The sequence below is a fragment of the Dermochelys coriacea genome, chromosome 4, assembly GCF_009764565.3.
Source record: "Dermochelys coriacea isolate rDerCor1 chromosome 4, rDerCor1.pri.v4, whole genome shotgun sequence".
NCBI classification, from domain to species: domain Eukaryota; kingdom Metazoa; phylum Chordata; order Testudines; family Dermochelyidae; genus Dermochelys; species Dermochelys coriacea.
In genome coordinates, this window is record NC_050071.1 from 20538192 (window position 1) to 20560109 (window position 21918).

Here is a 21918-nt window from a genome sequence, read left to right on the forward strand (position 1 = left end):
TCATGTTCTCTGTGTGTGTGTGTATATAAATCTCTCCTCTGTTTTTTCCACCAAATGCATCCGATGAAGTGAGCTGTAGCTCACGAAAGCTTATGCTCTAATGGACCAGTGTAAAACAGGAGAGGAATTGTGAGTGGAGAATCAGGCCATGAGCATCCAATATTTAGCCTGATTGCGACCAACTGGCAGATACCCAAAATACAGAAACCAAAGCAAGAGTGCCTCCGCACGCATCTGCTATTGGACTGGAATCTAAAGAGTGAGGCATGGGGTTGAACAGCCAACTGTTAAACAGCCATTAAAGGCCAAATTCTCTTGTTTATATAGGTACAAATTGGAAATCAATAAGATTCTGACTGATAGTCTATATATAAACCTATAGAGCTCCTGCTCTGATCTTTGCATGCAGGGCACAAGCTAGGTCGCTGTGTATGTGATTAGATATTTCACCCACTGCAAAATAAGTTGGAAATTACTCCTAATGTAAAACTTTTGCATTATTTTGGAACCCACACAGAATGCTGTATCTTCTGAGGTTCTATCATCCCTGTATGCCATTTCATTCACCTCAGAACACAGCTAACATGTTCTGACCAGAGTGAAGGGAGCAATTCTCCCTACCCATCTGTCTTTCAACCTTATGGCTTTACCTTCTTTAATTCTGAAGCAGTGGCACCACTCCTTCAAAATAAATGCTTATTCTTGTCAGCATCACACTCCTGGAAAAAATGAGTTATGCAGTGTTCCATGGTAACTAGAGAAGCTCGCAAAGGAGCAAGCTCTGTGTGCGTCAATAACCTGAAAGGAAATAAAGGTAGCATATGATCGCTGTTTCTGGAAGTAAGAAATCAGGGTCAGTGAAGAATGTCAAGGTTACAAGGAGATAATAAGGAACATATCCAATATTAGCTATCTTAATAAACTGGTATATCTTTAATGTTGTGATAATTCTGTTCAAACCACTATGGATTACTCCCTTGTTCTCACAGCCTCACTAACATCCAACCCCGGTGAGTTTGGTGCTTTTGTTACAGGATTAGGCCCTTAATATTTTCTGTGTAATCCAATAATTGTGCTATATATATATTTATTATGAATTTAGGGTGGGTAGCAGGTATTTGCGGTTAAATCCCGTGTCCTTGTAAAACCAGACAAGTATCATACAGAGGAAGACTGTGAGGTGAAGGATCCCATTTACATGCACCACAGAAGTTACTATAGAGAGGCCAATTTACACTAGCTGAGGATCTGGCCCAGTATGTATGCCATTGAGAATAGTTGCACTTTTTGAAATACATAGTAAAGTAGGTTTCAGAGTAGCAGCCGTGTTAGTCTGTATTCACAAAAAGAAAAGGAGTACTTGTGGCACCTTAGAGACTAACAAATTTATTAGAGCATAAGCTTTCGTGAGCTACAGCATCCGATGAAGTGAGCTGTAGCTCACGAAAGCTTATGCTCTAATAAATTTGTTAGTCTCTAAGGTGCCACAAGTACTCCTTTTCTTTATAGTAAAGTAGAATAATCATGACTTAAAAAATGAATCAGAACTGAGCATAGAAACAGTTTCTACCTGTTGCCAGGGTACCGATCAAGCTGGCTAAACTGCCAGTGCACTGGGTACACATACATATGATAGTTTTTCTCAAAGTCATGTAGCAGAAGCTCAACTGGATGATCTCCAGCCATCAGACATTTTTCATTCTGATAAATTTTCTTGACTTTCACCAATAAAGGAGTGGATTGTTGTTTTCTGACAGAAGAACTAGTCTGAATAACATTCACAGATCCTCATTCTCCACTCCCCCACCCCCGTATCTTTGAAATATCATGAGAGAGGTGTTTTTGCAGTATTTGTGGCTGGAAATTGCACTAAAGAACCTGTCGTTACATGTTTACCAGCACATTTCTTCAGACCTAAGCAATATGGGTATTTCCAATAAGCTTTGGATACTTGTCTGAGCTGAACCTGAAATCCTAGCACCTGATCTTCAGGTCTAGCAATGATGTGTGCTCAGTGCAGGATACAGGGAAGTAAAGTGGCTGTATATCGCATTACTGTCACCCGGATGCTGGGTCAGCTGGGTGCTAGTTCAGCCTCCAGCATAAGATTCCCCTGTACCAGAGAATCTTTGACTGCTCATTTATGGCAGCTTTATAGAGTCTGTATATATGTGCTGAGTGAGTGGAGGGGGAAGAGAGTGAAAGGACCAGTTTGTGCCTCCTCAGTCCCGCACTAGTCTGCCCTAACTGGGAGCTTGATCTAACTTATCTCACCTGTGTACGGTCTGTAATTTAGTGGTGAATAGGCACAGCAGAGTTCTGCAATGCTAAACCCTGGCTATTCACTTTCCTCTCATGACACATCCACTATGTTGGGGAAAGGGGCAGCTGGCACAGGAGAGGGCTCTGCCAGTCTTGTCAGTTGTATGCCAATGAAGTTGTATCCCCTATTCAACAGGAATCATCCATTGATTAGCTAAGGCCAGCGTCTCTCCACTTTGCACCTTCTAAGCAACAAAAAGTAGCAGTAGTGCGTTTGAGAATCTGGCCACAGTCTCCATGGTTTTAGAGCTGAATTCTACAAGGTGTGGAGTATCTCCAGTTTTCACTTAGAATTGTAGGTGCTCAGCAGCACCTTGCAAGAGATGTTCAGCATCTCACAGGAGCAAAAACCTAGAAAGTAGCTCAGTGTTTGCACCAGTTCAGTCCTTGGCTTCTCTGTTGAGCCTGCCAGCAAGGTTGCCAATTCTAGTGATGATGACCCCTATCCACTAGGAACTAGACTGTGGCCACCAACTCTTGTCACATAAATCATTAACCGGCCAGAAGATGGTGCAATGATATCATTAATGGAAGTGGAATAGACCCACTGGTTTAACATCCTTACCCCATACTAATCCTCTGTAACCTCCAGTGGTATGACAATGCCAGAATAATAGTAATGCAATTATACAGGATAGTTGAAATAGCTCTCTCCGTCTCTAACAAATAATGAATGTCAACAGCACCTTGCAGTTTCATAGATCTCAAATGTATCATTAATGAGTACTGGTTTTGTTTAATTGTAAATTATTAGTGTATAGATCTGGATGAGTTCTGCAAACAATTTCCCATGATTTTTCAATCCAATTTTAAAGTAACTTTTGCATTGATTTTGTTTGCCCACTCTTTTGTGTTCATGTGCTCTGAGTATCATGGCAGGAATTTCTTTGGAAAGAACAAATTGATGCAAATATTGGGGATTATTCATGGAAAGCAGATTTTGAACTTGTAAAAAGTGAGAATTTGCACCAAAAATCAAGAACTTTGCACCAAAAACTTCAAAGAGTTACAGTTATTTAGTTGGGGAAGAGAAATGTATCATGTAACCTGGGTATCTAATGAAAACATACAGCTCACATTCTGAATTTCATGTACTGAATAGTCACAAAGAACTTCACACAACCAATCCACAGACTAAGAATTATTCACAAAAAATCCCAAACTGTCAGCAGACATTTCGCTAACAGAAAAAAGGGGCAATGTTTATTAAGTCAATTATGTGTCACACATGATTTGCCCAGCTCAAGTGACATGGCTGCAGCTGTGTTTTATTTGATACTAATTACTGACTTTACTCCTCTGTTTGTCAGATAGAAATCCAGACCTGTCCAGATCACGCTCATAGAGCTGCATGAGGATGTTCTTGAGCCAGTCTCTCATCCGGAGAGGGAACTGATCCACTTCATAGTTGGTGCAAGGAGGAATGTCTGTTACAAACCATAAAGGATTCTAGTCACAAAGGATTCAAGACGTGCATTAAGTCCCCAGATTCAAGCATCTCCAAGCAAAGTCTGAGTCTTACAAGCAAATTTTCAGCTCAACCTTAAATTGACATCTATTTTTGTGATGTAAAATTGGGAATGCCATTGTAATTTTGTGCTTGCAGCTATTTACAATCACACTTTAGGTTACTTGGATGCCCAGCTCCCTGATTATCTATGTAAGACAGTTGCTTAAGTGTCTGTGTGAATTAAACAACCATCAAATATAATTATGAGCACAGAATTGCACCAATAAGTATTTTTGCCTGAAAAATTTGCCCCTTACTGTCTTTGGCTTAATTCTGCAAATGCTTAAACCTATGCTTAATTTTAAGCATATGAGAAGTCCCATTGACTTCATAGGACCTATTCAGAAGATGACTCCTATGTCTAAAGTTGAGCATATACATAGTATTTACACGATCGGGATCATAGGGTATTTCTACATTGCAGTTGAAGGTGTGATTTCAGCTTAGGTAGACATACCTGCACTAGCTTTAATCTATCTGGCATGGCTAAAAATAGCAATGGGAACGACTGCGTAGCCTGGTGGTTAGAGCCCTCAGATGGGAGATCCAGGATCCAGTCCCCCGCTCCAAACTGGAACAGCTTCCACAGGAGAGATGGAGGGTGTCCCACATCAAAGTATCTCAGAGCCCAGTGTCATCTGAGTGGTGGCAGATTCCAGATAAAATTCCTTCTCCCGCTCTGATGGATGGGGAGCATAAACCAGTGGTCACCCACCTCTTAGTGAGTATCCTAACCACTGGGCTACAAGTTAAGAAGGGGGGCCTCCCCTTCACTAAAGCAGCATAGATGCCTCCCACCAAGAGACAGTTGGCAGCTGAGAATTCCAAGCAGATGGAGGCACCTCCCTGAAGCCCAAATTTGGACACCTATCTTTGAGAGACGGCGGAGCTTAGCAGACTCCCTTTGACTTAGCACCTCCCATTGGCTAACTTAGGCGTGGAGTTGACTAGAGTTCTAGCTTTTGTGAATCCCATTCTAAGGCACAAATCTCTCTCCATTCATTGTACAGGGAGCTTAGGTGCCTCATTGAGGCTTTGTGAATCCCAGTGCTTTTCTAGGCACTTAGAAGATAGGCATGGTGATATTCAGCCTCCCCATGCCTGCGTTCCTTTGTGAATCTAGCCCTTAGTCTCTTTGGGTATGTCTACACTACGAAATTAGGTCGAATTTATAGAAGTCAGTTTTGTAGAAAGCGTTTTTATACAGTCAAGTGTGTGTGTCCCCACGCAAATGCTCTAAGTGCATGTTGTCGGTGGATTGTGTCCACAGTACCAAGACAACCGTCGACTTCCGGAGCTTTGCACTGTGGGTAGTTATCCCATAGTTCTTGCAGTCTCCACCGCCCATTTGAATTCTGGGTAGAAATCCCAGTGCCTGATGGGGCTAAAACATTGTCGCGGGTGGTTCTGGGTACATATCGTCAGGCCCCCGTTCCCTCCCTCGCTCCCTCCGTAAAAGCAAGGGCAGACAATCGTTTTGCACCTTTTTTCTTGAGTTACCTTTGCAGATGCCACACCATGGCAAACAAGGAGCCTGCTCAGCTAACCGTTACCATATGTCTCCCGGGTGCTGGCGGACGTGGTACTGCATTGCTACACAGCAGCAGTTTATTGCTTTTTGGCAGCAGACAGTGCAGTATGACTGGTAGCCATCGTCGACGTAGTCCTTGGTGCTCTTTTAACCGGGCACCTGGGTAAACATGGGAGTGACTCAGTCAGGTCATTACCCTTGTTTCATCTCATGGCGATTGAGTCCTACCGGCAGTGCACTGTCTTTTAATCTGCAACCAGCAGAAGATGATGGCCAGCAGTCATACTGCACCTTCTTCTGCCGAGCACCCAGGAGGTGATGATGGCTAGTGCTTGTACTGCACAGTCTGCTGCCAGCAAGATGTATAAAGATAGATGAAGTGGCTCAAAACAAGAAATAGACCAAATTTGTTTTGTATTCATTTTCTCCTCCCTCCCTCCCTCTGTGAAATCAACGGCCTGCTAAACCCAGTTTTGAGTTCTATCCTTCAGGTTTTGAGTTCTATCCTTGAGGTGGCCATTCAGTTTCTCGCAAAGCCACCCCCTTTGTTGATTTTAATTCCCTGTAAGCCAACCCTGTAAGCCATGTCATCAGTGGCCCCTCCCTCCGTCAGAGCAACAGCAGACAATCATTCCGCGCCTTTTTTCTGTGCAGACGCCATACCACGGCAAGCATGGAGCCCGCTCATTTCACTTTGGCAATTAGGAGCACATTAAACACCACACGCATTATTCAGCAGTATATGCAGTATATTCAGAACCTGGCAAAGCGAAACCAGGTGAGTAGGCAACGTCAGTGCAGTGACGAGAGTGATGAGGACATGGACACAGACTTCTCTCAAAGCACGTGCCCTGGCAATGTGGGCATCATGGTGCTAACGGGGCAGGCTCATGCGGTGGAACACCGATTCTGGGCCCGGGAAACAAGCACAGACTGGTGGGACCACATAGTGTTGCAGGTCTGGGATGATTCCCAGTGACTGCGAAAATTTCGCATGCATAAGGGCACTTTCATGGAACTTTGTGACTTGCTTTTCCCTGCCCTGAGGCGCAAGAATACCAAGATGAGAGCAGCCCTCACAGTTGAGAAGCGAGTGGCAATAGCCCTGTGGAAGCTTGCAACACTAGACAGCTACCGGTCAGTCGGGAATCAATTTGGAGTGGGCAAATCTACTGTGGGGGCTGCTGTGATGCAAGTAGCCAACGCAATCAAAGATCTGCTGCTATCAAGGGTAGTGACCCTGGGAAATGAGCAGGTCATTGTGGATGGCTTTGCTGCAATGGGATTCCCTAACTGTGGTGGGGCCATAGACGGAACCCATATCCCTATCTTGGCACCGGAGCACCAAGCCAGCTAGTACATAAACCTCAATGGGTACTTTTCAATACTGCTGCAAGCACTGGTGGATCACAAGAGACGTTTCACCAACATCAATGTGGGATGGCCGGGAAAAGTACATGATGCTCGCATCTTCAGGAACTCTGGTCTGTTTCAAAAGCTGCAGGAAGGGACTTTCTTCCCAGACCAGAAAATAACTGTTGGGGATGTTGAAATGCTTATAGTTATCCTTGGGGACCTAGCCTACACCTTAATGCCATGGCTCATGAAGCCATACATAGGCAGCCTGGTTAGTAGTCAGAAGCTGTTCAACTACAGGCTGAGCAAGTGCAGAATGGTGGTAGAATGTGCATTTGGACGTTTAAAAGTGCGCTGGCACAGTTTACTGACTCGGTTAGACCTCAGTGAAAGCAATATTCCCACTGTTATTACTGCTTGCTGTGCGCTCCACAATATCTGTGAGAGTAAGAGGGAGATGTTTATGGCGGGATGGGAAGTTGAGGCAAATCGTCTGGCTGCTGGATATGCACAGCCAGTCACCAGGGCGGTTAGAAGAGCACAGCAGGATGTGGTGCGCATCAGAGAAGCTTTGAAAACCAGTTTCATGACTGGTCAGGCTACGGTGTGAAAATTCTGTTTGTTTCTTCTTGATGAAACCTCCCGCCCCTTGGTTCACTCTACTTCCCTGTAAGCTAACCACCCACCCCAACTCCCTTCGATCACCGCTTGCAGAGGCAATAAAGTCATTGTTGCTTCACATTCATGCATTCTTTATTAATTCATCACACAAATAGGAGGATAATTACCAAGGTAGCCCAGGAGGGGTGGTGGAGGAGGGAAGGACAAGGCCACACAGCACTTTAAAAGTTTAAAACTTATTGAATGCCAGCCTTCTGTTACTTGGTCAATCTTCTGGTGTGGAGTGGCTGGAGGCCCCCCCATGCATTTTTGGGCATCTGGGTGAGGATGCTATGGAACTTGGGGAGGAGGGCGGTTGGTTACACAGGAGCTGTAGCGGCGGTCTGTCCTCCTGCTGCCTTTTCTGAAGCTCAACCATACGCTGGAGCATATTAGTTTGATCCTCCAGCAGCCTCAGCATTGAATCCTGCCTCCTCTCATCATGCGGTCGCCACCTTTCAGCTTCAGCCCTCTCTTCAGCCCCCCACTTACTCTCTTCAGCCCACCACCTCTCCTCCCGGTCATTTTGTGCTTTCCTGCACTTTGACATTGTCTGCCTCCATGCATTCATCTGTGCTCTGTCAGTGTGAGAGGACAGCATGAGCTCAGAGAACATTTCATAGTGAGTGCATTTTTTTCACCTTCTAATCTTTGCTAGCCTCTGGGAAGGAGAAGATCCTCTGATCCTTGAAACACATGCGGCTGGTGGAGAAAAAAAAAGGGAGAGTGGTATATAAAAAGACACATTTTATAGAACAATGGGTCCACTCTTTCACGGTAAACCTTGCTGTTAACATTACGTACATAGCACATGTGCTTTCGTTACAAGGTTGCATTTTGCCTCCCCCACCATGTGGCTAACAGTGGGGAACATTTCTGTTCAGCCATAGACAAACAGCCCACCAGGAACGGGCACCTCTGAATGTCCCTTTAAGAAAAGCACCCTATTTCAACCAGGTGACCATGAATGATATCACTCTCCTGAGGATAATACAGAGAGATAAAGAACGGATGTTGTTTGAACGCCAGCGAACATACACTGCAATGCTTTGTTCTACAATGATTCCCAAGTACGTGCTACTGACCTGGAGCGGTAAAGTGTCCTACCATGGTGGATGGAATAAGGCTGCCCTCCTCAGAAACCTTTTGCAAAGGCTTTGGGAGTATATCCAGGAGATCCACGAATGTCAGGGCAAATTAATCATTAAACATGCTGGCTTTTAAACCTTGAATAGTATTTTAAAAGATACACTCACCAGAGGTCCCTTCTCCACCTGATGGGTCCGGGAGGCAGCCTTGGGTGAGTTCGGGGGGTACTGGCTCCAGGTCCAGGGTGAGAAACAGTTCCTGGCTGTTGGGAAAACTGGTTTCTCCACTTGTTTGCTGTGAGCTATCTACAACCTCATCATCATCGTCTTCCTCGTCCCCAAAACCTGCTTCCGTATTGCCTCCATCTTCACTGAAGGAGTCAAACAACACGGCTAGGGTAGTGGTGGCTGACCCCCCTAAAATGGCATGCAGCTCATCATAGAAGCGGCATGTTTGGGGCTCTGACCCGGAGCGGCCATTGGCCTCTCTGGTTTTCTGGTAGGCTTGCCTCAGCTCCTTAAGTTTCACGCGGCACTGCTTTGGGTCCCTGTTATGGCCTCTGTCCTTCATGCCCTGGGAGATTTTCACAAATGTTTTGGTGTTTCAAAAACTGAAACGTAGTTCTGATAGCACGGATTCCTCTCCCCATACAGCGATCAGATCCCGTACCTCCCGTTTGGTCTATGCTGGAGCTCTTTTGCGATTCTGGGACTCCATCATGGTCACCTCTGCTGATGAGCTCTGCATTGTCACCTGCAGCTTGCCACACTGGCCAAACAGGAAAGTGAAATTCAAAAGTTCGAGAACCTTTTCCTGTCTTCCTCTCTCAACTCAGTGCATCTGAGTTGAGAGTGCTGTCCTGAGTGGTCACAATGGAGCACTCTGGGATAGCTCCCGGAGGCCAATACAATCTAATTGCGTCCACAGTACCCCAAATTCGACCCAGCAAAACCGATTTCAGCACTAATCCCCTTGTCGGGAGTGGAGTAAGGAAATCTGTTTTAAGAGCCCTTTAAGTCGAAAAAAAGGGCTTTGTCATGTGGATGGGTGCAGGGTTACATCGATTTAACGCTGCTAAATTCGACCTCAATGCTTAGTGTAGACCAGGGCTTTGTGCCTTAGGTTCCCATCTGTAAAATGGGAATAATAATGCTTCTTTACCACAAAGGGGTAGTTGTGAGGATAAATACATGAATGACTGTGAGGTGCTCAGCTATTATAGTAATGAAGGCCATGTAAGCACCTTAGATAGACAGAAAGAGAGTCCTTTATATATAGGTAAATTATATACTTATAAATAAATAGAGCCTTACATTTGCAGGATCCCATATAGTCCAAGTGCAGCTGGTGTCCCATTTTTGTCCCTTCAAGTTTACACTTAGTACCAAAGAGCTGACATGTGCCATCGTAGGTTTTATTATCAGTGCCACAAACCTAGATAGCAAACAAATCTATTCAATAACACTGTCAGATCATATGAACATTAATGTATAACATTGATGACCAGCAAATAAAACACATGGACACTGATGTGAGAGTGCTCAAAGAAAATGGGTGCTCAGAACTTCTGAAAACCATCCCTTTTATTTAGGTGTCTAAATATGGATTTGGGTGCCTAACTTTAGGCACCCAATTCTAAGCATTTTGGATATAATTTTGTGGAAATAATGTAGAAACCCCATAGCAACTCCGTTGGAAACATTACTAAATAGTGTCCAAAATACATAACTCTGTGTATGTGTTTGCACATGCTAAAACCTCACAGATGCAAATGTATCTTTTAATTTTATTCTTGGAGTAGGTGTAGAGTTATTGCTGAGCAATTGTAATTTTATTTTTTATTAAAGTAGTGTATTGATAGTTCTATAATCCCAACAAATAGCAATCAACAATATTTTGGGTGAATTCTTCCCTTTGTGTATATGATTATTAAAATAATTGGGAACCATTCACAAGCTCCTTAGAATTGCACTAATTAATGTCAGAGGAATGGTATATCAAGGAAGTGCTGTTCTTTCTGTGCCTGTGTACTCCATGGAATACTTACATGCTCATGATCTTTAGTTGGAGGGCAAACAGCCGGATCTTGGCAAACGCAACTAAAAGTTTTTCTTGTTCATCTGCTTGGCAGACCTTGCCTCTTTTACAGTAGAAGTTCCTATAAGGATCTAGAAAAATATCAGACGAGCCTATTAGAATAAAAGGACATTAGGGCTGAACTGAGTATTTGAGCCAAATGTAACTGACAACCGTATTTAAACCAGAGTTGGGCAAATTTCAAAATATACCAAAGCTCAGTTCAGATAAGCACCCAAATGTTTGAGTGCTTATTGAAATTTTATCAAAACACAGTTGAATCTCTTTAATCAAGAAATCTCATTAGAACGAGATTTTTAGTACTTACTGGTTCCAGTTGGACTGGAAGTACCTCCTCCTGTCATCCCCTCCTCCCCCTGCAAAAAAACCCTCAAACCCTTTCTCAGTAGTTTGATATTTCTACTTCCCAACCCAGCCCAAGTCAAGCAGTAGAAAAACATGAAAAAGAAAAACGAAAAAAGTTTAGATTCAGTTTCAGTATTTGTTTATGGTGAAATTTCATATCTGTTCTTGTGGAATCCAAATCATTTTGCCATTTCATGATTTAAATCAAACTAAGATCACATCCTCTCCAAGGTGATATGTTTCAGTGGAAAATAACTCAACTTTTATACAGATGTTGCAAAAAGCAAGGGTTCTGTCTGCAATTTTTTTTTTTTTACCATTTTTACAATTCTTTCAACACTTAAATCCAAGGGCATGCAGAACAGATTCTTCCTTGTGCACAACTCTGTAATATACAGAATCAAGTGCAAGCAAAATTCAGTCAAGTGAAATCACATCATGAATAAAAGAGAAAAAAATCCACAACAGCAAATTCCACAGCTTCATAGTGGTAGTAGTATTCTAATTGCTTTGCAGATAGATTACTCACTGAGAAGAACCTTCATACTGCTATCACTGGAACTTTCATCCTCATTATATGAGCTGCCTGTCATCTTAACCTTTACAATCACAAAATCAAAAGTAGACGTTAAAATAGATCTCTTGAAGGGAAAACACATTTGCCCCCAGTTACAAATGTGCAACTTCATTAACTTGATGTAAGGGCAAAATCTGGTCCAGTGGTGAAAATAATACGGTCACTATTTCCTTTTTCCTAAATATATGCAAGGACAATACCCCCATAGTATGAGGTAGCCCTGTTTTCAGAAAAAGATACGGTATAAAAACACTAAAGCCCCAGTTCAGAAAGTGTTTAGGCATGTGCTTAAGTCCAACTTATCAACAAAACACTTAAACACATGCTTAACTGCTTTGCTTAGTAGAGCTGGATAGCTGAATTGGGACCTAAGTCCCTATAAATGCACATTACTGAGGCCAAATTCTGTTCTGATTTACACCTGGTATAAACCCAGAAAGTCAATGGTACTCCACTAGCTATAAGTCAGTGAAAAATCTGCCTCTAAGAGTCTATACCAGAGGTGCCCAACCTTTGTGACACCAAGTGCCCTCATACAACTTGTCAGGAGCTGAGGGGCTATATCTAATTTATATACAAGTATAATACTTAAAAATGAAAAGTAAACCTGTGTAACTATTGTATAATATTTGTTTGTGCTTAGACTATATCTTCCTTTATAGATGAATACAAATGTATCAAGAGTTAACCAATAATAAAAACTTGTAGTGGATCAGCTATGTTCTTATGCTGAAGACACCAGGGAAAATAAAGGATTGTTACATATAATATGAGGAGAGTCTAATCTTAAAATAAATTGTAAACAACAAAAACTGCAAAGCATTCACAGAGCAATTAGAGAGGGACAGCAGATGCCTTTTAGAATCATTCTTTCTCTGAGCCACATGTTTACATGTAGTAAACAGCAGTGGTTTATTTTTTAGGACATTGATTTAAGTCTCACTCACAGAGCAGACATTTTACAGACGGGTGTTAGATTGGTATCCTGGTTGAAATTCAATATATATGTTCATAATGAAGACCTGACTCTCAAAAAACACTGGAAATACACAAAGGTATAGTATTCTGGTACTACTAGTCCAATCAGATCATTAAAGTAAATGTTCAAATTGAAGATTGCTTTGTGTAAACTAGGGTGAAATATATCCCATTGATGTGAAAAGGAAGATTTGGATAAAGAACCCTGTTTATGTAATTTATGAACTCTCTTGGTCTTAAGTTTGGCTACAGCTTTACTTTTTTAGCACCCATATTTTTAAAGACACTTACATTATCTTTGGGTTCCATTGTGTTCACACTCCTTTGCACAAGGCTGGTTATTTTCTCATGTTCCTCACTGTCAGAAATGGCTGGCTCATGACTATAATAATCTTGTTCAAAGTGATGAGGTGTTTAATGATGACATTTCGGTCATCCTCTGTCTCATTCGTCACCACACTTTCATCTTCATCCTTTCCTTCCCCCTGCTCCTCAGAACCGATGCTTCTGTGATCATTAGTCTGAATTCGTTCACCCTTGTGGTAGGCTGCTTCCTTCTGACTTTTGTTGAAATCATCTTCATCACTGTCAGCATCATTGTTAGAATCATCATCGTTATCAACACTGTTGTACTTAACATTGCTGGCCTCCATATATGCAGTAGCTTTTTGTGGATTCAGTCTTTTCACCACTTCCTCCTGGTCACTAATGCTCTGGGTACTATCTTGGAACCTATCTTCATCCTCCTGGCTTTGCCATTCAGCGTTCTGATCTTGTTCAGTACTTTCTGGTGAGATAGTCACCTCTTCTTGTTTATGGGACTGTGCTGGGGTATTATCCCTCCCCCCCCTTCTTCTTTTTGGCCAGCCTCTTCAAATTCCTCATCCTGCCTTAATTATCTGGAGAGGCTGACTGGCATCTCTCAGCATTTCATCAGATTGGCTGCTATCTTCATTCTGCTCACTCCTGTAGAGATCCTCTTGAATTTTCACATGGGCTTTTTGCCTCCTGTCTCTGTAGCCAGTTTTAGCCCATTTCTCTGTCTCCTCCTCCATTTCTTCACCACCTTCACTGTTGTTTTCAAATAGTCCAATGGGTTTTTTATTATATTTCCATGTGTCTTGTTCCTGACCAACTGTGAGACCTTGCCCTGAGATTTCCTGATCATCGCTAGCCGTATTGCTTTTCTGAACATCATTCTTGAACTGATAATGCTCAGTGTTAGATTGATAGCTGCTGCTTCTCTCAAAGACTCTCTCCTGACTGTCAGAAGCCAGCGTTATACCCATGTTCTGAGCAAGGAAGTGACTATGCCCTAAACTACTTTTCACTTGATGCTCAATACTGTTTCTCTCCTGATTGTTAGCTGTCCTACACTCATCCTTGTCTTCATCATCCATCATCAATGCATGCTCCTCCCTCTGACTGCTGTCCTGAATTGAGAATAAATCATCATTGCTGTTCATATAATGCTCAGACTCTGTGTTTTTCTTCTTTGAAGATTAAGAAGTATCTTGAACCTTCCAAAGAAAAATGCATGTTTATTGAACAGATTAATAAAGATTTCATTTTATAACTGTATTTCTAAGTCAATATTTAATATGCTATTTTCACTCAATTAATATACAGGATGAAACGTATCAGTGCATAAATTAGTGGAACCCCGTGTGACATCAGTGGATTTATGGGTGCTCAGTAAGTTTGACAATCAACCCATTTTTATTTGGGGCTGGGATTTCCAATGGAGTTAGACACCTAAATCCTACTGAGACTTGATAGGAGTTAGATCTCTGACTCATTTAGGCTCTTTGGAAATCTCAGTTTAGGTGCCTAAATATTGACTAACATTAGGCACCTGTATTTGCAAACATTGTCAGCAGTAATTATCAGTTATCCTAGAAGATAAATATTGTGCTAGCAATAATAGCATTGGAAGAAATGTTCAACAGGCAGGTTGGGAAGAGAGGATAATGGGAAGCGAGGAGATTAAAATACTTGACTAGGTATCTTCCTGTGTCGTTCCTGGGTAGTAGCTGTGCCTTATCATTTCAGGATCACCATATCTATCCTGTGTGACGGTGATACAGCTTTGCTTCCTTGCTGACTTAAGCAGGAGTCCCATTTGATTTGATGGCACCAGCAATACCTTACCGAAACCAGCTGTGGGCATCAATGTGTGCATTGAGGGGATGATCCTACAACCAATGAAGACAATGGCAAAATTGGAGGATCAAGCCTCATGTAAGTGTGGGACCCAAGAATGGAGTGGGAGGAATGGTTGAATGTCAGAACTCACCTAAAGTTTTTTACTCTACATTGAACTGAACCAACATTGGACCTTTTTAAGTTGAAAAAAGTATGGTTTAAGGATTCCACCCATCTCCTTCCATCTACCTAACCAGACAGGGAAAGGAAGGAGCTGAGGGAAGTTTAAGATGTTGGTCACTCCCAATTATCTTCCCTACAACCCTGCAATAGGGAACTTTCTTCTGTTGGCAGGGGTCAGAGTCAGTGACTGCTAAAGAATTACAAGTAAAGGAGGTTGCAGAACATTCACATTAACATGTAGAACTCTTTATGTTTTTGTGAACCCAGTCTCCAGACCTTCAGAGGTTTGCTAATCAAAACCATAGAGCTTGACCCTGATCCTATTTAAAGCCCAGACTTCATTGCCCTGAAGGGATTACTCACGTGCATGGGATTACTGTATTTACAAATGCTTAAGCTACTGGCAAAATACTCCCATTGACTTCTGTGGGTACAGGATTGGGACCATTTTATAATGAACACTTAATGCTATAGGACTGTGTGCGAGTCAACTGCATTCTATTTTGTAAAGCCAAGCTGGTATAAAAAATATTTCATTAGCATTTCCATCTAACCCAATGCACCTTCTGATATACAATATTTCTGTATGAAATATTCAAAATGAAATTCACAATTCTATTTTTTAAGTGGGAAATAAGTACATCTTTCCTCAAACATACTATTTTTGAGTCAAAATCTTTTGGTATTAAACTGCAAAAATGTGCAAATGCATTTTTGCATATTTTGACTGTAAACTGGTTATCCTGCAAAAGTTGAATAAAAAGCAAAATTTCTATGTGGCAAAATGGTCAAGACAAAATTAGTGCAATGTTTCATGAATGTCATTAACATCTTTTCACCTTTTTGTACAACATTAGTTACAACACTCTATATGTTTTTAGCTTACCAATTTTTAAAGGAACCATATGGGAACTTTTTTGGTTATGTGAAACAAATAGCTGATTTAGGAAATTTACCTGCAATTGACTATTGTCAGAGGACAACTGGCCTTCTGTAAATGTTGCGTATTTGCTTGCAACTAGTGAATCACCCAGTATTGGTACTGCAATATTTTGTCCTGCTGTCAATGTCTTCTCTATATGTTGTTTCTCGGAGACAGTTACAGCCTGGGAATTGTCTGGCAAGAACCTGAAATTTATCTGAAAAAAATTAGTTGTACTGTAAATTGTTCTGATGGATACATTATGAAATATTAAAAGTCATTTCTCCCCCACTTCCCCCCGTCTTATAACCTGTAAAACAATCCAGAGCACCATGTGTAATGGTAAGTAACTTACCTGGAAACCTGTTAGGAGCAGGACATAACTCATTATAACAAAAGGTAGGCAGAGGGAGGCTGGATTTTGCATTTGGTTCTAGAAAAAATTGTGTGTGGTTTTTTTGTTTTTTTTTAACAAAACATCACAGTTAGTTTGGCTCCAGGCTCCATTTCTTTCTGAACCACCAAAGTTCAGAGGGTAGGGGAGTAAGAGACAGAGGTCTGGTTTGGGCCCATCTCTAAATATGAAAACATGAGACTGAGCTTCAATTGGTGTACACTGACACCAGAGGAGGATCTAGCTCAACAGCACATTCTGCCCATCTTCGATTAGATTCACCTGTTTCAAATATGAACAAAGAGCAATAAAAGCTACATTAGATCAAAATGACATTTTCATGTACAGTAACTGTTACGATACCTTTGAGAGTCTCCACTATATGATTGTTCATATAATAGTTTCTCAGTTGGGCCCAAATCCTGCTAGCTTTACCGGGGTGTGTGGGTAAGGCAACCAGGATTTGACCCTTGGTTTGACCCACTATTTTCTACAACAAATAAACAGATATAATGTTTAAATTTATTAATGAGTTGTGGGAATTTCTCCAAATGCTATGAAGACAGCTTTTAGGATGTGTAAGAGATCTTATCAGGATTTTTGAGCATGCTTTTCTGCCATTGGCTAACTGACATGTGAAGGGTGAGGAGTTTCATAGTAATTCACGTGAGGGAACTACTTTGCCTAAATGAACCTGCAAACAAATACCGAATGCATCCGATGAAGTGAGCTGTAGCTCACGAAAGCTTATGCTCAAATAAATTTGTTAGTCTCTAAGGTGCCACAAGTACTCCTTTTCTTTTTTGCGAATACAGACTAACACGGCTGCTACTCTGAAACCTGATATACAGAAATGTATTTCATGTATTGGAACTCAGTATTATATTGTAGTCTGGTACTTGAAGAAGAAGAAACAAATACTTTTTCTGAATTTTTCTCCCACGGATTCCAAGTTTGTACATTAAGGGATAGGTCTGCAATAGAAAATGGGATTAAAACCTGCATATAAACAAAATCTTTAACAGGTCACTGGCAGTCACTAGAGCACAATGATCTCAATACAAGAAAATTCAAATGCATGGTAAGTGATTGATTGAAAAGAACTTACTGGAATAGCAAAAGCTGATCCCATGAAGCAAATGAAGAAAGTCACAGTCTTCATGTTTTTCAGGTCTCTAAAAGGACAATAAGAAACTCTAGAATGGTGGACTTTGGAGGTTTTCTTTCAGAAAAAGTGTGTCAAGGTTTGGTTATAACTATTTGAAGCTGTCTGATGCAAAAAGTTTAGTGGACATTTGGGTGAGTGGAGGGCAGTTGGGGGAGGGGAACACAAATCAAAAGCCACAAAGTTCCTCCACAGAGTCCAGTAGTGTGTGATTTTAATGGAGTTGTGCCTGCTTATGCCAGTAGCCACTTTGGCCCAATTCTTTTACAGTATGGTGTGTGAAGGAATACAGGGTTGGGTCCTGGGGGGACTCATGGGCTGTATTGTTAGTTCAGCTCTTCTGAGTGCCCAGATTTTTGCCAAGTGGCCCCTCTGTCCAGTTCCTGGGCCCTGTTCTCTGTCTGAGACACTGACTGACTATAGACTTTTTTACAGCCACTGCTTCCTCCATTCCATGGATCAGCTTCTGTAGCTGGAAGGCCCCAGCTCAGTCCCTGCTCTGCTTGATTCAGACTTTTCAGACCTGGGACTTAAACATCGGTCTCCCACATCTCCCAACCATCTCCCACATTTGCGGGAGATGGTTGGGAGATGTCCAGGTAATCTCCATGCCGGATTTTAGCATTGAGAGGGAAGAAAACAAAGTAAGAAAGGATACAGCCGTGGGTAGGAGAATGGACATAAGGAGGAAAGCAGTATGGATACCAGTCTAATAGGTTATACTGGCTGTAGAATGTCCGTGCCTAATTGGGTACAGAATGTGAGCGAGGCCAAACAGCAAAAATTAAGATGTTTGTACACCAATGCTAGGAGCCTAGGTAACAAAATGGAGGAACTAGAGCTACTGGTGCAGGAAGTGAAACCAGATATTATAGGGATAACAGAAACATGGTGGAATAGTAGTCATGACTGCACTACAGGTATTGAAGGGTATGTGCTGTTTAGGAAAGACAGAAATAAAGGTAAAGGTGGTGGAGTAGCACTGTATATCAATGATGAGTGTGACAAAGTTCCTACTCTACCTTGGTGGGTTTTGCGCTTTTTGGTGGATTTGCTCACCTTGGAGCTTCACGGCAGCCCTCAGCTTGGCCATTTTTCTGAATTCACAGTCCAGGTTGACTCCTCCTGTGTCTGATCAGGAGTTGAGAGAATTTAGGGGGAACCTGGGCCCACCCTCTACTCCGGGTTCCAGCCCAGGGCCCTGTGGAATGCAGCTGTCGAGAGTGCCTCCTGGAACAGCTGTGCCACAGCTACAACTCCCTGGGCTACTTCCTCATGGTCTCCTCCCAACACCTTCTTTATCCTCACCATAGGACCTTCTTCCTGGTGTCTGATGATGCTTGTACAACTAAGTCCTCTAACAGTCCGCGTTCTCACTCTCAGCTCTTAGCTCTTGCTCCCAGCTCCTCATATGCACACCACAAACTGAAGTGAGCTCCTTTTTAAAAACCCAGGTGCCCTGATTAGCCTGCCTTAATCGATTCTAGCAGCTTCTTGATTGGCTGCAGGTGTTCTAATCAGCCTGTCTTAATTGTCTCCAGAAGGTTTCTGATTGTTCTGGAACCTTCCCTGTTACCTTACCCAGGGAAAAGGGACCTACTTAGCCTGGGGCTAATATATCTGCCTTCTATTACTCTCCTATAGCCATCTGGTCCGACCCTGTTACATGAGGTAGAATGTAAAGAAATAAGAAGACAGAGTCCGTCTGGGCAAAAATCACACTGGGGAAGAAAACTACAAAAGCCTCCCCTGTGATAGTGCTTGGGGTGTGCTATAGACCGCCGGGATCTAATTTGGATATGGATAGAGCCCTCTTTAATGTTTTTAATGAAGTAAATACTAATAGAAACTGCGTGATCATGGGAGACTTTAACTTCCCAGATATAGACTGGAGGACGAGTGCTAGTAATAATAATATGGCTCAGATTTTCCTAGATGCGATAGCTGATGGATTCCTTCATCAAGTAGTTGCTGAACTGATTAGAGGGGATGCCATTTTAGATTTGGTTTTGGTGAGTAGTGAGGACCTCATAGAAGAAATGGTTGTAGGGACAATCTTGGTTCAAGTGATCATGAGCTAATTCAGTTCAAACTGAATGGAAGGATTAACAAAAATAAATCTGCGACTAGGGTTTTTGATTTCAAAAGGGCTGACTTTCAAAAATTAAGGAAATTAGTTAGGGAAGCGGATTGGACTGAAGAATTTATGGATCTAAAGGCAGAGGAGGCCTGGGATTACTTTAAGTCAAAGCTGCAGAAGCTATTGGAAGCATGCATCCCAAGAAAATTCATAGGCAGGAGTTGTAGACCAAGCTGGATAAGCAAGCATCTCAGAGAGGTGATTAAGAAAAAGCAGAAAGCATACAGGGCGTGGAAGATGGGAGGGATCAGCAAGGAAAGCTACCTTATTGAGGTCAGAACATGTACGGATAAAGTGAGACAGGCTAAAAGTCAAGTAAAGTTTGACCTTGCAAAGGGAATTAAAACCAATAGTAAAAGGTTCTATAGCCATATAAATAAGAAGAAAACAAAGAAAGAAGAAGTGGGACCGCTAAACACTGAGGATGGAGTGGAGGTTAAGGATAATCTAGGCATGGCCCAATATCTAAACAAATACTTTGCCTCAGTCTTTAATAAGGCTAATGAGGATCTTGGGGTTAATGGTAGCATGACAAATGGGAATGAGGATATGGAGGTAGATATTACCATATCTGAGGTAGAAGCGAAACTTGAACAGCTTAATGGGACTAAACTGGGGGGGCCCAGATAATCTTCATCCAAGAATATTAAAGGAATTGGCACCCGAAATTGCAAGCCCATTAGCAAGAATTTTTAATGAATCTGTAAACTCAGGGGTTGTACCATATGATTGGAGAATTGCTAACATAGTTCCTATTTTTAAGAAAGGAAAAAAAAGTGATCCGGGTAACTACAGGCCTGTTAGTTTGACATCTGTAGTATGCAAGGTCTTGGAAAAAATTTTGAAGGAGAAAGTAGTTAAGGACATTGAGGTCAATGGTAAATGGGACAAAATACGACAAGGTTTTACAAAAGGTAGATCATGCCAAACCAACCTGATTTCCTTCTTTGAGAAAGTAACAGATTTTTTAGACAAAGGAAATGCAGTGGATCTAATTTACCTAGATTTCAGTAAGGTGTTTGATACCGTGCCACATGGGGAATTATTAGTTAAATTGAAAAAGATGGGGATCAATATGAAAATTGAAAGGTGGATAAGGAATTGGTTAACAGGGAGACTAGAGCGGTACTTCATACTGAAAGGTGAACTGTCAGGCTGGAGGGAGGTTACTAGTAGAGTTCCTCAGGGATCAGTTTTGGGACCAATCTTTTTATTACTGACCTCGGCACAAAAAGTGGGAGTGTGCTAATAAAGTTTGCAGATGATACAAAGCTGGGAGATTTTGCCAATTTAGAGAGAGACTGGGATATCATACAGGAAGATCTGGATGACCTTGTAAACTGGAGTAGTAGTAATAGGATGAAATTTAATAGTGAAAAGTGTAAGGTTATGCATTTAGGGATTAATAACAAGAATTTTAGTTATAAGCTGGGGATGCATCAATTAGAAGTAACGGAGGAGGAGAAGGACCTTGGATTTTGGTTGATCACAGGATGACTATGAGCCGCCAATGTGATATGGCCGTGAAAAAAGCTAATGCAGTCTTGTGATGCATCAGGCGAGGTATTTCCAGTAGAGATAAGGAGGTTTTAGTACCGTTTTATAAGGTACTGGTGAGACCTCACCTGGAATACTGTGTACAGTTCTGGTCTCTCATGTTTAAGAAGGATGAATTCAAACTGGAACAGGTAAGAGAAGGTTTACTAGGATGATCTGAGGAATGGAAAACCTGTCTTATGAAAGGAGACTCAAGGAGCTTGGCTTGTTTAGCCTAACCAAAAGAAGGCTGAGGGTAGATATGATTGCTTTCTAGAAATATATCAGAGGGATAAATACTGGAGAGGGAGAGGAATTATTTAAGCTCAGTACCAATGTGGACACAAGAACAAATGGATATAAACTGGTCATCGGGAAGTTTAGGCTTGAAATTAGATGAAGGTTTCTAACCATCAGAGGATTGAAGTTTTGTAATAGCCTTCCAAGGGAAGCAGTGGGGGCAAATGACCTATTTGGCTTTAAGATTAAACTCGATAAGTTTATGGAGGAGATGGTATGATGGGATAATATGATTTTAGCAATTAATTGATCTTTAAATATTCATGGTAAATAGGCCCAATGGCCTGTGATGGGATGTTAGATGGGGTGGGATCTGAGTTACTACAGAGAATTCTTTCTTGGGTGTCTGGCTGGTGAATCTTGTCCACATGCTCAGGGTTCAGCTGATCGCCATATTTTGGGTTGGGAAGGAATTTTCCTCCAGGGCAGATTGGAGAGGCCCTGGAGGTTTTTCACCTTCCTGTGTAGCGTGGGGCATGGGTCACTTGCTGGAGGATTCTCTGCTCCTTGAAGTCTTTAAACCATGATTTGAGGACTTCAATAGCTCAGACATAGGTGAGAGATTTATTGCAGGAGTGCGTGGGTGAGATTCTGTGGCCTGCGTTGTGCAGAAGGTTGGACTAGATGATCATAATGGTCCCTTCTGACCTTAATATCTATGTATCTAT

The 21918-nt window shown here is 41.9% G+C and overlaps 1 protein-coding gene across 1 annotated transcript; it reads right to left on the reverse strand.

The window, feature by feature from the left end:
* Nucleotides 1–579: 579 nt before the first annotated feature.
* Nucleotides 580–17271, reverse strand: SPARCL1 (SPARC like 1). The gene is given in 16 exon segments (XM_043513081.1): nucleotides 580–689; nucleotides 692–798; nucleotides 1571–1718; nucleotides 3609–3749; nucleotides 9782–9902; nucleotides 10516–10569; nucleotides 10572–10636; nucleotides 11440–11509; nucleotides 12757–12872; nucleotides 12875–13310; nucleotides 13313–13358; nucleotides 13360–13985; nucleotides 15750–15932; nucleotides 17031–17047; nucleotides 17050–17083; nucleotides 17218–17271. Coding segments are annotated over 16 exon segments (2328 nt in total).
* Between the last annotated feature and the right edge of the window lie 4647 nt (nucleotides 17272–21918).